This window comes from Erpetoichthys calabaricus, chromosome 6 (assembly GCF_900747795.2).
Source record: "Erpetoichthys calabaricus chromosome 6, fErpCal1.3, whole genome shotgun sequence".
Lineage (NCBI taxonomy): Eukaryota > Metazoa > Chordata > Cladistia > Polypteriformes > Polypteridae > Erpetoichthys > Erpetoichthys calabaricus.
Window position 1 is genome coordinate 163,771,051 of NC_041399.2, and position 17,185 is coordinate 163,788,235.

General features: G+C 41.4%; 1 protein-coding gene across 1 annotated transcript in view; it reads left to right on the top strand.

Moving 5' to 3' along the window:
• Positions 1–17,185, top strand: part of slc22a13b (solute carrier family 22 member 13b) — a 53,439-nt gene that overhangs the window by 26,059 nt on the left and 10,195 nt on the right. The window contains exons 5-8 of the mRNA XM_028803292.2: positions 2,258–2,378; positions 8,707–8,801; positions 9,490–9,704; positions 14,034–14,142. Of these exons, the coding sequence (XP_028659125.2) occupies positions 2,258–2,378; positions 8,707–8,801; positions 9,490–9,704; positions 14,034–14,142 (540 nt within the window). The remainder of the gene's footprint in view (positions 1–2,257; positions 2,379–8,706; positions 8,802–9,489; positions 9,705–14,033; positions 14,143–17,185) is intronic.

Genomic DNA, 17,185 nt, shown 5'->3' on the forward strand with positions numbered 1-17,185 from the left:
CATCAGATGCTTTATGCGTAAGCCTAACATATTCTGAATAAACAGTTGTAACCAACACAACCACATGGATAGTAATTTTCACTACATTTTTAATTAAGAATTTAAATTTCACACCCTTAATAAAGAAGATACAGGTTATTCAGAAAGCATTCAGATCCTCTCACTTTCTACACACTTTATTCTGTTATATAATTATTTTAAATATAGTATATACATTTGCCATTTTTGCCAATTAATCTACACTTAATAACTCATAATGACAAAGCAAAAACATGTTTTCAGAAACGTTTGCAAATTTATTAAAAATGATTAAAATATTTCTCATTTATATAAGTTATGAAACCCTTAATTCAGTACTTTGTAGAAGCCCCTTTGGTGGGAATTACAGCTTCAGATCTCTTTGTAAGTCTCTACAAGCTTTGCACAAACTGGATTTGGGCAGTTTATTCCATTCTTCCTGGCAGGTCATCTTAAGTCCCAGTAGACTGGATAGGAAACGTCTGTAAACTGCCATCTTCAGGTCTCTGCAGAGATGTTCTATGGAGTTTAAGTCTGGGCTACTCAAGGACCGTCAGAGACTTGCACTAAAAACCACTCCATGGTTGTCTAGGTTGTATACTTTGGGTCATTGTTGTGTTGCCCAGGCTCAGGCTGGATGCATTCTGGAGCAGATTTTCTTGAAGGACCTTATTTGACTTAATTCATCCTTCCTTCAGTTCTGACCAGTCTCCCTGTCCCTGTTGGTGAGACGCACCCCTATAGCATTATGCTTCACCTGGTATTAAGCAGAAGATGAATAGTGCATGGTCTTTGTCAGACATAGCTCTTGGAGTTCTGCTCAAAGAGTTCAAATTTTGTCTCATTAGACCAGAGAATCTTTTCCTCATTCTCTTAGAGTCCTTTAAATGACATTTAGCAAACGCCAAGTGGACTGTCATATGCCTTTTACTCAAGAGTGGCCTTCTTCTACCGTGGAGGATGCTCCCATAATGGGAATGTACGGGCGCACAGATTCAACTATTACAATTTAATCTTATCAATTCTAGATACAGCCAAAGAAATATCTAATTAAATAAATAAATATAATTTATAATATAGTGCTTAATAATATTTCTAAAAGACATCTAATAACCCTAATAAAAATCATATAAAAATATTTATAAATAATAGGGATCCCAATTGGGATATCCCCAATACAGTATATTAAAAAATGATTTAAATCAGGTAAATAAATAGTCTTAAATTATTAATACTAAAAAGTACACTATAAAAATATAAGTTATATAAATAAATATTATTGTGAGGCTAAACATAAGGTTACTATTAGCCATGTTTTAGTGACATAACATCGGGGCTATAGGTTTAAGATTTTAAGATTAGGGATAAAATTAATTTTTTAACCTCAGGATTGTAGTTAGGGGTAGATTATTGTTTATAAAAATTATATAGACCAATGAGAGTGACTTAACATCAGGACCCCTTTTACTGACTTTAAGTTTTGTGTTAGGGCGTGGGCAAGATGGTCTATTATGCTGCAAACCTTTCTAGAAACACGTTTTAATTTTGTCATTATGGGTTATTAGACTTCTTCTTCTTCTTTCAGCTGCTCCCGTTAGGGGTTGCCACAGCGGATCATCTTCTTCTGCATCATGTTCTGTTACACCCATCACCTGCATGTCCTCTCTTACCTCATCCATAAACTTTCTCTTAGGCCTTCCTCTTTTCCTCTTCCCTGGTAGCTCTATCCTTAGCATCCTTCTCCCAATATACTCAGCATCTCTCCTCTGCACATGTCCAAACCAACACAATCTCGCCTCTCTGACTTTGTCTCCCAACTTGAGCTGACCCTCTAATGTCCTCATTTCTAATCTTATCCATCCTTGTCACACCCAGTGCAAATCTTAGCATCTTTAACTCTGCTACCTCCAGCTCTGTTTCCTGCTTTCTGGTCAGTGCCACTGTCTCCAATAGGCAAAATGACAAATTTATCAATTTAAAATAAAATCTACAGAGCAATAAAGTTTGTAGAAAGTGAAGGGGTCGGAATGTTTTCTGAATCCACTATAGTTGGAAGATAGACCAGCAACCAGAGAAGTGGGTTTGATCACTTGCGACTGAAGTTACCACAAGGCTAACAGCATCAAATTACTCTGTACATGTGTCAATGTTAATCCTATTACCAATTTTCCTCCCGGGCTCTTTATCTAATGGTAATGCTCATCCTTTATCTGTCTAATGACTTCCTTTTCGGTCTCAGGATTCTCCCTGAATCTGCTAGGTGGCTTCTGACACAAGGAAGAACTGAAGAGGCCAAGAAGCTTATAGCAAAAGCAGCACATGTGAACAAACAGAAGGTGCCCTATGAACTGCTGGAAAAGGTAACTGCTCTGATGCCATGATGGTGGTAACAGATCACAAAAATGTCAATGAGTCTGTTTCAGATGGCCCTGTTCAAGGTACCTTCAGTGGGTGTCGAGTATATTCTTCTTTAGAATAAAATGTCCTGGATGACAGCTTAGGTTCTGTTCAAAGAATACATGATAATTGAACCTTATGAATGTTCTAACTAAAATGGTGAAATCCACACTTTGAATGGGGATCAAGGCCCGGGTGTGGTGTTTGCTGGATAGGACATTGAAATAAAATGATGCTTTTCTGTCTCGAAAGGAACCAGTTGAGGTGGTTTTGAGCATGTAGTTTAGGGTGAACACTGGCTACTTCCCATGGGAGGTGTACCAAGCACAGTACACAGTGACAAGAGAGTGCCACACAAAAGACACAGCAAAGCACTGCCACACATAATAAAAGCAAAACATCAGCCTGAAATTTCCCAGGAACTGTAAGAATGGACACTTTAGAAGACAAACAATGTATCAACAGTTCCATAACTTTGACATCCATGTCAGCCTCTGCTGATAATCCCCCCACCCCTCCAACACACTGCATATGTCTTTGAATCGGTTCAAGATGACAAAAAGCAAACACCACACAGACACCAGACAGTTCAATAACTTATCGTATACTGTACATAGCTATTCAGATGAAACGCTGAAGCAAACGCTTTGATGACCAACAAATACAGACATCTCTCCTCATTTCTTTACAAAGGTATGGGATCTCATAAATCTATATAGTCACTTAAGGCCAACTATACACCTTGGAATTTGGGGCTGGGACACTCAGCCCTGGGCTATTTTTAACTTGTGTTGACATCCCAGCGAGTTCAGTGAAACTGAGCATGTGAGAAAACTTACAATTCCACTTCACAAAAACAATCCTTAAATTTTCAACCAGTCAAATTCATACAATTTGCAACACATGTATTTAATCTTTATAACCCCTCCCCCACTCCCATATATTCATCTCTTCTCCAACCCTGTGGCAATCCTAAAGAGAAGACTACAACTCCCATCATGCTCTGTGGCAAACGATTTAATCCACACCTGTGTAGTTTCAATACAAACACTGATAAAAGTGCGATATCGTCAAAGATAGTAGCTTCTATGTTTTTTCTTTCCTCAACCACTTTGTGATAAACAATTTCACTCTCTCACTAGATTACACCTTTTATCTTACAGTTTGTCTTTTTCTCTCATTGTTGGTTGTGTTTAACCAAATTGCATTTCTAAAAGATACTTTTCTCCTCTGGCTTATACAGCCCTGTTAATTAAGACCTGTTACGATGTTATGATGCTGTGCTGTGAGATTTGCCCCATCATCTTACATCTGCTCAAGGTGTGCTGCATTTTAATGTGTACACCACACTTGACAATATGAAATGCAGTCTTCTGTTTTTCAAAAAGCTTACTGTATACTGTTGTCCACCTGCATATTGCCATTAACTGGCCAATATGTATCAACAACCAGTGTTAACCGCTTTTTGAAATAAGCAAAATACTGATGCAAATCTCTCTATTATAAAAAAAAATCTTGGAAAGAGATGAGACGTGATTGTCTCAGAGACACTTTCACGTTCCGCAAGATGAGTCTTCGTGCCAAGAGATGTAACCACACTCGGGGCCGGAAGCCCCGCGAGACAAGAGCTTATGCAAAGACATTTAGAAAAGTCCTACGTGGTTATGTCAGACACATTTCTTGTAGATAGAAAGAAATGATATTCACTCACGGGCAGTTATACATTGCGTTGTCATGATGTAATTCCAAACACGGAATCAAAATTCAGTGCGATATTGATGAAAAGGTAAAAACAAAAAGAGATTGAATATATGGACATAGGTGATATGACAGAAGTGTGCCGCGCAAGATGCAAATCTCACAGCACAGCAGCAGCAGCAGCAGCTGATCAAGCAAAGAGGACGTAAAAAAAAACTATGCGTTTCCCATTGTATCACCATTTAAGAGGGGATGTCGGAGGAGCGATCGTGTCTCCTTGGGGTGCGTTAAGCCCCCCTCTTCGCAGAGATGTGAAGTGGCTGGTGCGTAGCACAGGCGGTGGGGGGGCGAGCAGGGGGCAAAAAAAAAATGAGGTGATGTACCTAAGACATGACAGAACAAGGTCAACCCTGATTTCTTTTATAGCTATTGTTGATGCTCTTCTTTTAGAATGTGATAGAAACAGACCTATTGAAGATGGCGCTTTTCAGTGAATATATGTACAGTAATCCCTCCTCCATCGCGGGGGTTGCGTTCCAGAGCCACCTGCGAAATAAGAAAATCCGCGAAGTAGAAATCATATGTTTATATGGTTATTTTTATATTGTCATGCTTGGGTCACAGATTTGCGCAGAAACACAGGAGGTTGTAGAGAGACAGGAACGTTATTCAAACACTGCAAACAAACATTTGTCTCTTTTTCAAAAGTTTAAACTGTGCTCCATGACAAGACAGAGATGACAGTTTCGTCTCACAATTAAAAGAATGCAAACATATCTTCCTCTTCAAAGGAGTGCGCGTCAGGAGCAGAGCATGTCACAGAGATAGAGAAAAGCAAACAAATCAATAGGGCTGTTTGGCTTTTAAGTATGCGAAGCACCGCGGCACAAAGCTGTTGAAGGCGGCAGCTCACACCCCCTCCGTCAGGAGCAGAGAGAGAGAGAGACAGACAGAGACAGAGTTTGTTTTTCAATCAAAAATCAATACGTGTCCTTCGAGCTTTTAAGTATGCGAAGCACCGTGCAGCATGTCGTTTCAGGAAGCAGCTGCACAAAAGATAGCAACGTGAAGATAATCTTTCAGCATTTTTAGACGAGCATCCGTATCGTCTAGGTGTGCGAACAGCCCCCCTGCTCACACCCCCTACGTCAGGATCGGAGAAAGTCAGCGCAAGAGAAACAGAGAAAAGTAAGTTGGGTAGCTTCTCAGCCATCTGCCAATAGCGTCCCTTGTATGAAATCAACTGGGCAAACCAACTGAGGAAGCATGTATCAGAAATTAAAAGACCCACTGTCCGCAGAAATCCGCGAACCAGCAGAAAATCCGCGATATATATTTAAATATGCTTACATATAAAATCCGCGATGGAGTGAAGCCACGAAAGGCGAAGCGCGATATAGCGAGGCATTACTGTAATTACTAACGTTTTGGTTAGAGGACATTTTTCATGGCCAATGTTTAACAACTCATTTTTGACTTTAATGCCAACATTTTGCTCAGTTCTTTTACTTTCAGCGAATCAACATTTATAAAAATACAGATTACTACTATTGGTGATGACCTATAAAAACCCATTTACACACAACCCACGCTGTTGTAACACACAGTACCTTAGGCTTTTGGTTTAATGTTTCATCACATTCTTGTATTGCTTTGTGTTTTCTATGCTCTTTACTTTTTTCAATAAAAAATTAAAAAGATATATATATTAATGTTGTGGTGGACGGTCAAGACCCTTGTCCCATATGCTGGGAGGACTGTGAGAGCGAACGTGGTTCTGTGGTAGCATTACCTCCCCGGAGCACTAGATGGCACCTCCCCTGGGTTGAAAGGGTGCCTTGGACTCCCTCAGGGCTCCATGGGAGTTGGAGTTTGATGCAGCCTTGTTGGGATTCGTGTGTGCCACCAGGGGGTACTGCAGCAACTGCTGAGACCTCATGGCCATTTCTACTGCCACACCCAGAAGTGCTGTCGGAAGTAGGTCATCAAACACTTGGAGCACTTCCGGGTGCCTTATATAAAGGGCCAGCAGACACTACTCAGTGAGCCAGAGTCAGGAGGGGGGAGACGAACCTTGCCAAAGAAGAGTGGAGGAGTAAAAAGAGAGAAGAAAAGAAGAAGAAGAATTTGTGTGGTATTGTGCCTTATTGAACTGTGCTTGGGACTGTGTTTGACTTGTGGGAACGAGGAAGGCACTGCCCACAAGGTGGAAAAAAGAAAATAAAACCCGTGTGTTTTCCTAAGTGTGCCTCCTGCATCTGTCTGTTTCAGATTGGGTGGCTGGTACCCCCCTACTGGTGTCACAATGTTTATCATTATGATGGTGGACTATCTTTTAATTGCCAGCAAGAAGACAAAATCCTTTCGTCCTTGGATTCCAAGCCTCCCATAACAGGTACATGTACATGTAACAGGTAGTTCCCAGGTTACGGACATCCGACCTATGATTTACGAACGAGGCCGCAGCTGTGATGCATGCGCCTCATTAACTGCTGCTCTGTCATCTTTGGCTGGAGGACGCTGCAAGTAGTGGCTGGAGGGGTGCGATTTCGCTGCTCGCGCAGTGTAGTGTCCCTGTGTCCCTCAGGCGGCTCCCGGCGGCAAGCAAGTGGTGACCCATGGTCCATAGTCACTGGGGCCACCAGCTATCACTCATGTGCAGGACGGAGGCTTAATGGGGTGGTTTGCTGTCCGCCCACTATGCCGCTGCAGCTACTGCTCCTGACTGGATGGAGCGGTGTAGGGCATTTCACTGCCCACAAACTACACACGACTCCCCCCGAATCGTTTTCGGTGGGCGGCTTGTAATACTGCAAGCGGTGACCCGGTTGTGGCTGAACGGAGGCCATTGAGGGTGAACGGGGCGGCGGGGGGTAGCATTGTAGTGTGCTTCGGGTGGCTGCCTGTTGAATGGGGGCGGTGGTGGGTGATTCACTACACGCCTTTAGCCGCACTGTGTTCGTTCTCGGTTGGCGGACGCACGCTACAGGCTGCATACTGTAGTGGAGGTGACTGTGTGTTGGGTGGGTGGTGAGCTGCCCCTCGCTACTCCCATTCATTCTCAATAGCAAGCCTGCTTGTACTGTTATGTACATAGCAGGAAGTTATCTCTCTCAGTACACCAGACGCCCTGACGATGGATGCCTGCCTGCTGTGATAGCGCGTACAGTGCTGTGCAGAAGAGCTCATCTTAACCTTTTGTCTTCACAAAATGCTGTGATACAGTAAAGAAGAGAAAAACCATCACCATTGAAAATAAAGTAGAAATAATAAAAAGGTCAGAAAGAGGTGAAACTCCATCATTCATTGGCAGAGCACTTGGTTACAGTTGGTCAACAATAGCATTTATTAAAATAATGTACCTGTTCCGACTTACATACAAATTCAACTTAAGTACAAACCTACAGTTCCTATCTTGTACGTAAACCGGGGACTGCCTGTATAGCAATGACGCCAAGTATCACAACAGAATACCGAGAAGTGAAAATGAATAGAGAAACATCATCAACATACAATAAATATAGTACAAAAAATAGTGTATAGTATAATGCCTATCAGTAACAATGGCAACAAACAAAGATGTCCATAAGAACAACTAATTAGCAGTTCTAAATGAGGTATGCTATACTAAAATAGGGAGTCTTCAGCCTGGCTTTGATGCCGAGACTCTCTTATACAAGCAGGCAGTATTGAGATTAATTAAAGAATTGTTAAGCAGGAGTAAGTCAGCATTAATATGTTCTCAATAATTACAATCATCATACATTTTAGAGGGTTCATTTCCTGGTCAGCCAGGCGTGAGCTGTCCTCTCTAGTCATTTCTATCTTGCGCATTGCTCTTTTTCATGCCTTTGAGTTTTAACTCAGCATTTACTATCTCCTTCCATGTTCTCTTAGGCCTGCCTTTAATCCAACTTCTGCTAAACCTTACAAGGTTATGACTTTCTTGATCCAAGTGTCTTCATCTTTCCTTTGTGCATGTCCATGCCATCGTAAATGACTTTGGCTCATTTCTTCTGCCACATCTTCTACCTCTACAGACTGTGAATTTCATGACTCGTTCTGTGCTCTCTCAGTTGACACACTGGCCATTCACCTCACCAATCTCATCTCCATTGATTGTATAGCCATGATGTCCTCTCCTTTCAGGGTCCACATCTCACAAACATACAGCATGGCTGGCCACACGCATGCCGTTTACACCACACCTTTCATTTTTTGAGAAACTCCTTTTGGTTTAGAAACACTCCAGAGAATTCTCTAAACTTCACACACGCACATTTTAATCTTGCAGCAACAGCATCCTTACACCCCCCTGCTATACTCAGTGTCCATAAGGTAATAAAAATGATCACAGACCTTATTGTTATGGGTACACAACGTGACTTTTGAACTTTCTTTCATATCACCTTTACAACGTTCGATAATTACAATGCTTTTGTTATTTATATCAGATAAAACATTTTCTGATTCTGCACCATAGTTCTTGTTGGAGATATTTTATTGCCATATACGTCACTACTTGGCAGACATTTGTGATCACCCTACAAGCTGCAAACTGAAAACTCATACAATTGTGATTAATATTTGAAGATGGAAGTTGAGAAGTCAAGCAGAAGGGGAAGCATGTTGGATCTTTTCAGGATATCCCATCTAAGGAAAGTGACACTAATTATGTGCTATGTCTGGTAGGTTTTGCATCTTTCTTTTTAAGTAAAACAAAATTAGTGGTCAAAAAAGTATCAGTGATAAAAATAGATTAACAAGCATAACCTTCTCATTGGCCCATGTCCATTTTGACCCATATTTGCTTGCTTTTTTAAACATGAAAGACATTGATTGGCTTTATTTGCTGGCATGAAAAATGTAAATACATAGCCGGAGTTAAATGATCTTCCAGCTATCACATTTTAAAGTACCCACCAGCAAATGCTGAAACAAACTTTAAAGTCTTCCTCCTCACGGAACCGACAGTTTGACAGTTTCTTCCTCTGTGAGTTTCCCCAAATTTGAGCCAAAGGACATGAGGCATGATGGGATGTTGCCAATCACCAAGTGTGGACTGTGTACGCTCTGTTATTCCCAAGATGATCAACAGATAGCAACAACAAAAAGAAAATGAGTGTGGATGACTTCAGTATAGTTTCAGCTTCAAAACCATTAATTTGAGAGAAAAAGGCCAAAGCTTTAGGAAATTCATTTATCTGTTGAAACATAACTCTCAATGTTGCAATTTTTTAAAAATGGAATTAATATTGTGGAAATGATCTGCCTAAAGCGGTAAAAAATGACTAGTTGTGCTAATTAGTTTAAAGGATGAAAATATGAGGATTTCTTGAATTTCAGCAACTTTCTTTGTACCCTTTCAAATGCCAGGTTAGTCAACAGCCTTGTATATTATGGACTGGGACTCAACGTGGGAACCTTCGGGCTTGATATATATTTAACCCAATTTATTTTTGGATTGGTGGAGATCCCTGCAAGAATTGTATGTGTCCCCCTCATTGAGAAGTATGGAAGAAGGAAATGTCAGAGTTTTTTTCTGGGTCTGGGTGGAATTGCTTGCCTTCTAATTTTAGCTGTCCCGGAAGGTAATATATATATATTTTTTTCAAAAGTTTATTTTATTATAAAGTTAAATAATTGTTGTAGTCCTTGCAATGTAGAATCTTCACAATGTAATTGACTAGCACTCTGCCCAGGACTTTGTCCTGCCTTGCATCCTCCTTCACTCCTCGAGTCTGAATCAGATTAAGTGGGTTTGGGAATAGTTATGTTACATTTACATGTACGATGACATTTTAGGTAATCCACACAAATTCCTCATTTCCTAAAGGAGATACCTATAAATTCTACAAAGACGTAAAGCCACAGCAATTGAAAAAGAAATAATTTAATAAGAATGTTCAAAAAAGTTGACAGACCATAAAGTTTGTTAACTCACACAAAGTAGTAAGTGTAACCAAGACCAGTTTTTGGATATCAACAAATCAAAGCGCCAATCATCAGAACAAACTTTCAGAGGTTGTCAATGGAATAATTAATTGGAACATTAGAACACACTAGATGAGAACAGACCATTCAGCCCAACAAAGCTCGCCAGTCCTATCCATCTAATTCTTCCAAAATAACATCAAGTCGAGTTTTGAAAGTCCCTAAAGTCTTACTGTCTACCACACTACTTGATATCTTATTCCAAGTATCTATCGTTCTTTGTATAAAGAAAATCTTCCTAATGTTTGTGCGAAATTTACCCTTAATAAGTATCCTGTGTTCTTGATGAACTCATTTTAAAATAAGCAGTCTCAATCCACTGTACTAATTCCCTTCATAATTTTAAACACTTCAATCATGTCACCGTTTAACATTCTTTTGCTTAAAATGACAAAGCTCAGCTCTTTCAATCTTTCTTCACAGGTTTCTGCCAGTCCCTTCCTTGGGTGTACTCTTTTGGACCAGGCCATTGAAATTGCTACTGCCAGTTCATATACCACTTGGTCTCCTAATGGGCTGACTTCTGTTTAACCCCCTATCAAAATACTCACATTAACCAGTCTGTCTGTCACAGCTAACATAAAAATGTAGATTGTGTCACCACTGGTGACTACAGAAAAGTTATTTGAAATTATATTGCTGTTAATGTACATCTACACAAAGCTGGCAGCACTGGGACGATTATGTTTTTTGATTTCTCTGGTGCTTTCAATACCATCCCGCCATCCCTCTTAAGGGGTAAACTCAGAGATATGCAGGAGGTTGAGCCTATGGTATCCTGGGTAATGGACTACCGCAGGGGTGAGCAAAGTCATTCCTGGAGGGCCGCAGTGGCTGCAGGTTTTTGTTCCAACCCAGTTGCTTAATAAGAAGCACTTATTGGTCAAGTAACACTTCTGCTTCATTTTAATTGTCTCAATTGCTAAGATTTTGAATCCTTATTGCTTATTTTAGTCTTAAACAGCTGTATTTTGTTTTTTAATTGCTCCTTATTAGCAATAAGATACAAATAACAAAAGAAACCAGCATTTCTCCATTTAGTTTCTTTCCATTTTACACCTGTGTGTATTTATCATGCACTATTTGGTTTTATTAAATACTTGGTAGGAAAGGGAAGAGAAAAAAAAGTGAAGGACTGAGAATTAGTCATCTGTTTTAGCCTTCAAATCATTTAAGTGATATCTGTAGAAAGGAAAAAAAAATCTAGGATATGAGAATGACCTGACATGGCAGAGTTAAAGCACTGACAAGCCATGAAATTAAATTATTGGCACGGATTGTTTTCTAATTAAGGAACTGGGTTGGAACAAAAACCTGCACCCACTACGGCCCTCCAGGACTGACTTTGCCCACCCCTGGACTACTGTATATACTCGTGTTTAAGTTCTCCCATGGATAAGTCGGGGCTTGTGTGACGATGTAGGTTCGGCTCATGCTCCCATCTGCTGTTACGGAGCCCTTGAACCCTACACCGTTGATAGTTATAACCGCGATGAGCTAAGCAGTGAGGCAACATAGCAAGGAGATGGTACAAATGTGCAAAGGTGCTTTTATTTTAAAATAATCAAAACAAAGTGCATTATCCAAATAGTGCAGTGATTCACAAATCCAACAAATAAATAATCCAATAGAACAAAACGTGGAGGTAAAACAATAGAAAAACAATCCTTTAAAAATCGAAGTTAAAACATTGCTGGAAGCAGTCCTTTAAAACCATGAAAAGCCCAGTGCTTCTTTTACACTAGCGTCTCACCTGCTTCTCCCGTTAGGGCCCTGCAGCAGGCGAGACGCTCTCTCTCTGCAGCTATCCTTCTTTCTCTTACACAGGTCTGGAGGCCTCCCGATCCTGGCTTCGGTCGCGCTCTCATCCCAGGCCTGAGACTTGGAGTCCTTGCCAACCAAGACACTCACGTCAAGGACTTCTCCACCAAGCCTCCCGACTCCCATTGCCATCCTGGCCTTACGCGGCCAGTCACCCTTCACTGGTCACTCCCGCTACTCGATCACTCAGCAGGAGCGACCACTACTATGACTCCCAGGTGTCGGCCTAACAGCCAGGCTTCCGTTCAGCTGCCTGCGAGCATTCACTCGCTTGCTCACTCGCTCACCCGCACCGGCTCTCTCTATCTTTCTCTTCTCTCCTGCTCCTCACTCTCCAGCAACCTCCATCTTTCTTTCTCTTTCGTCTTTTTTCCATCTCCCTTCTAGCCGACTCGCGCTTCTATATATGTTGAGAGGACATAGCAGCTGCAGCACATTAGCAGTCTCAGGCACAATCACTGATGTGGGCAGTCTCTCACCTGTGCACTTAGGTGAGAAATGCCCACACCGCAGATCGTCCTGAGACCCGCTCTAGCCACAACTACCACCACCCCCACCCCACCCCACTAGGCCGCGAGGGAGGTGATTATTTATTTTAAAAAACTGGCCTTTGCTGAGAGAGCTGTGGACCTACAACACCACAGCTTGATTTTACTGTATAATTTCTGGTATTTTATAATGTTGGTCGTATAAGTTGAATGTGGAAAACTCATGCTATTGGTCCAAGAGATTAGGATATACTAACGCCCACCTGAGAGAGTAACCACGGAGCACACGGCCATTTTTTTCTATGTATTGTGCCTACGTGACCACACAGTAATACCTGAACTATTCCAAAGCGACTTTTGCACTGATTCGTGTTTTTTGGATCTCACACCATCATACACCTTTATCGTAAGAGCATCCCTTATCTATGATGGAGCGTTCGATCAGAAAAAAATATAAAGCTGGTTTTAAATTAAAAGTTGTTGAAATGACAAAAGAAATTGGTAACTGTGCTGCTGCAACAAAATTCGATGTGTCTGAGAAACTGATGCGAGATTGGAGGAGGCAAGAAGAAGAAGAAATGTAAGGATCACATTTTTGAATGGGCGTATAAGTCGGGGTCTGATTTTATGATCGCTTTTTCGGATTTCAAGACCTAACTTATATGTGAGTATATACAGTATCTGTCAGGCAGGTCACAATTTGTGAGACTCAAGGACTGTGTTTCTGATTACTAATGTGAGCTACACTGGAGCACCACAAGGAACAGTCCAGTCTCCTTTTCTCTTCATTCTGTACACCTCCGACTATAAATATAACAGCAGGTCATGTTACTTGGAGAAATTCTCACATGACTCTTCACTTATGGGGTGTATTGATAAAGGGGATGAGACAGAGTTTACAGTAGGAGTCAGGTGGAGAAGTTTGTTTCTTTGTGCAAAGAGAATTGTCTGCAACTTCAAATCAGCAAAGCTAAGGAACCGCTTATTTAATTTCACCTCACCAAAGAGCTTCTATGTACTGTCACTTTTAAAGTAGTGGATGTGGAAGTGGTGCACTTCTATAAGTACCTGGTGTCCATATCAATAGTGGTCTGGACACATAAGAACTATATAAGAAAGGAAACTGTGCTGCTTTAATGTGGGTCCTAACATCCCTCACATGTTCTATAACTCTGTGGTTGTTTGTGTGATTTTCTTCGCTGCGGTGTGCTGTGTTGGTAACATCAATTCAAGAGAGGCCCACCGAGCCAACAAGCTAATTAAGAGGACAGGCTCAGTTAGTTGATGGTAGTAGTGGAGGAGATAATGAAAGACACAACTCATGGCCATAATGAACAATGCTGCCCACCCTCTTTGACACAGTAACACTGAGTACTTACAGCCAATAAATTATTTAGCAGACGTGTGTCAAGAAACACTACTAGGGTTCCTTCATACCATTGCAGTAGATCTGTATGATGTCTCACTAAGGCTCAGAACCAATACAACTCTGAAATGGGCCATGCGTTGGAATGAAAGAGTACAGAAACATATGTACGAACATAAATTTACCCCATGAATACTTTCATTATGAGTTGGAATATGTCCTATCTCACTGCTTTCTTTTTTCTTTTATAGGTATACCTGTTGCTGTTACTGTCCTTGCTGTTCTTGGAAAATTTACCATTTCTTCTTCTTTCTCTATTTGCTATGTGTATGCTGCAGAACTGTTCCCAACTGTTTTAAGGTAGGCTGTGTGGTCCCGTGTCCACAAGTTTGTGATGTATAGTATCTTTGTAACGATTTGGTTGACTACAGCTACTGAGCAGCAGTCTCCCCCAAATTCCTTTTTTGGATGACACTGAGCCTTTTCTGTGCTTTATTGTAAAGCTTTCAAATGTTAAGAAAGCAATGTAAAGCATTGTGCTTAATAATCAACAACAATATTCATTTGTATAGCACATCATACAAATCATGTAGCTCAAAGTGCTTTACAAGATGAAGAAAGAAAAAAAGAAAAAATATAAACATTTGGCAATGCTAATTAACAAAGAATAAAGTAAGTTCCAATGACCTGGGAGGACAGAAAAACAAAAAAACAAAAAACTCCAGAGGGTTGGAGAAAAAAAAACAAAATCTGCAGGGGTTCCGAGGCCACGAGACCGGCCAGCCCTCACTGGACATCCATATTACTAACCGAGAATGGTAATCCGGATGGCATGGACGCAGGTACCGGATGGCATGGACGCAGGTACACGGCGATGGGACCATGAGACATACTGTGCAGGCATGTACAGCGCACGTCTCATAAACTGCAAGCGAGGTCGTATTCACCGCACACGAAGGAGTCACGGCCCAAAAACGAAAGAGCTCAACTGACGTGAATGAGAAATGAAGCAACAACGCGCCCGTAGCTAACGACCAACGACACAGCCACACAACAAAGAGGATTCTGCACTGCTGCCCAGATTCAAACAGAAGAGGCTACGGGGGCCCCACAGGTCCACAGAAGGCGCAGGCGTCACCACCATATTGTGAGTGGCACTACTGCGGAGTGCAGGCGCAGGCATCACCGCCATATTGTGAGTGGCACTACTGCGGAGTGAAGTTAGGAATAATGTGCTGCTTGGGATTGTACAAACCGCTGAACACTTTACACCAAATTCAAACACAATACAGCTCAACGATACGAGGGTTGTCTGGGTTCCGCATGGAATTTTATCGTTTGTCGAGTGTCAGCCTGTCGAAACCTGTTCTGCTGTGTAGAGGGATTATTCAAGTGGTTGCATGTTTTTGTTCAGATGTTTTGCTCCTTCTCTTCCTTCAGAATGAATACGAGAAGCAAACGAACTGAGAGTGCACAGCCGGCACTAGCGGAGAAGCTCCCAACTCCGTGCGTGCGTGACTTTCGAGTGATGATTTTTTATGACTTTTCTGATGGCTTAATCCGCTCGGTGGAACGCACCATGTTTGCCATCTTTTTCAACAACGATGGCATTGTCGCGTCAATTCCGCTGATGGAGAGGACAACTGTGACCTCTGAGTGGTACACCACTCAGTGCCTGCCTGACTTTTTTTCTGCGATGGCTAGAGGCTGGTCCAAGAACTTGCGAAGGCACTTTTTGCATCATGACAATGCGCCAGCCCACACGGCTAATGCAACGAAGCATTTCATTGAAGACAGTGGTGTCAACGTTTTGAACCCGCTACCCTACTCGCCTGATCTTGCACCATGTGACTTTTGGCTCTTCCCGAAGGTGACAGAACCCCTGCGAGGCCACAACTTCGAAACTCGAGAGGAACTGATTACAGCTGTCAAAGAACAGCTGGACAATCTCCCAAAGACAGCCTTTCGCGAGTGTTTTGCGGCGTGGGTCAGAAGAGTCCAAAAGTGCATTGATGTTGGCGGTGAATACTTGGAAAAAGTTTAAAAAGGATCGAAGTACATGAGAAAAATAGAAAAAAAAATCCTTGGCTACTTATTTCGAGTGATTCCGCGCAGAACCCAGACAACCCTCGTACAAACACGAGCCCACCTGGATAAGATCAATGAACGCAGGCGCCTACAACGCGCGTCTGAAACTGCGGAAGCAAAGCAGGCACGGCTCCAAAACGAACGAGCTCGACTAATGTATTTCAGGATACCCAACGCCGGGGGGTAGGCGAGTGAAGCGAGCAGGGGGCGGAGCCCCCTTGTTCTACCTAACATAAATGATCTAAATCAGTCCTCATGGTTTTCAGGCTTCATATGGAAGAACTTGATGATGATGGTCTAATCTAATCTAATCTAATCTAATCTAATCTAATCTAATATAATATAATATAATATAATATAATATAATATAATATAATATAATATAATATAATATAATATAATATAATATAATATAATATAATAAAACCAGAGGCCTGTTTGTTGAATTGCTTAATTCCATGGATGGTACTTGACACATAAGGAGGTGCCAGTCAGTAGCATAGACTTGTTAAGTTTATGAAGATGCCAGATGCTGCTATAAAAAAGGACAATCTCAAGCCTCAAGTAGTGTCCAAAAAGTGTTGGGGTGCCACCGGGGTCACCCATTTTAATTTTCCAATATATAAATCAAAATTCAGTGCTTGAGGGCACAAAAATGGAAACAAAATAGACAGTCTTCTTGGCTATGAGAAAAAGTGACTCCAGAGACCAGGTCTGTCACTGGGAGTTTCATCCTTCCACTGAGTCTGGGTCCAAATGAGATGCCGTCACCAGTAGGCGTTGGACTTCTCCTCCAAAGGGTGTCTTCTCGCTGCTGTAGAGGAGGTCAAAAAAGATGAGGTTGTTAGCAACAGCACCCTCTAATGCCTCAACCAGGCATTGCATACCTGTAAAAGCCAGTAGGGTGTTCTTCTGATGTACTTGTGTTACACATTGTTAAATTCATAGATGTGTCAAAAGATGGAGATCAGGTAGATAGGATAAAAATAAAACTTCTGCTTTAAAATCAAATGTGCTTTTTAGTATGAAATTAAATAAATATTTATTTCAAGCAAAATTATTCCTATTAATAATTTTGTAATAATTTTGTATTTTAATAATACAAACCTAACACTGGATGTAATGGATGGCAGGCATGGTCTGGCTGGTTCAAGAATCCTTACCTAGCTGGGATACCGGCTCACTAAATAGGCAGGGTGGTCCCAGAAATTAACAGAAATTAACAGAAATGGATATTCTGGCATCCCAGAAGGACTTGATCAAGGATTCCTAATTGGCCGGGTGCAAGCACAATGGAGGAACAGGGGGAGAGACA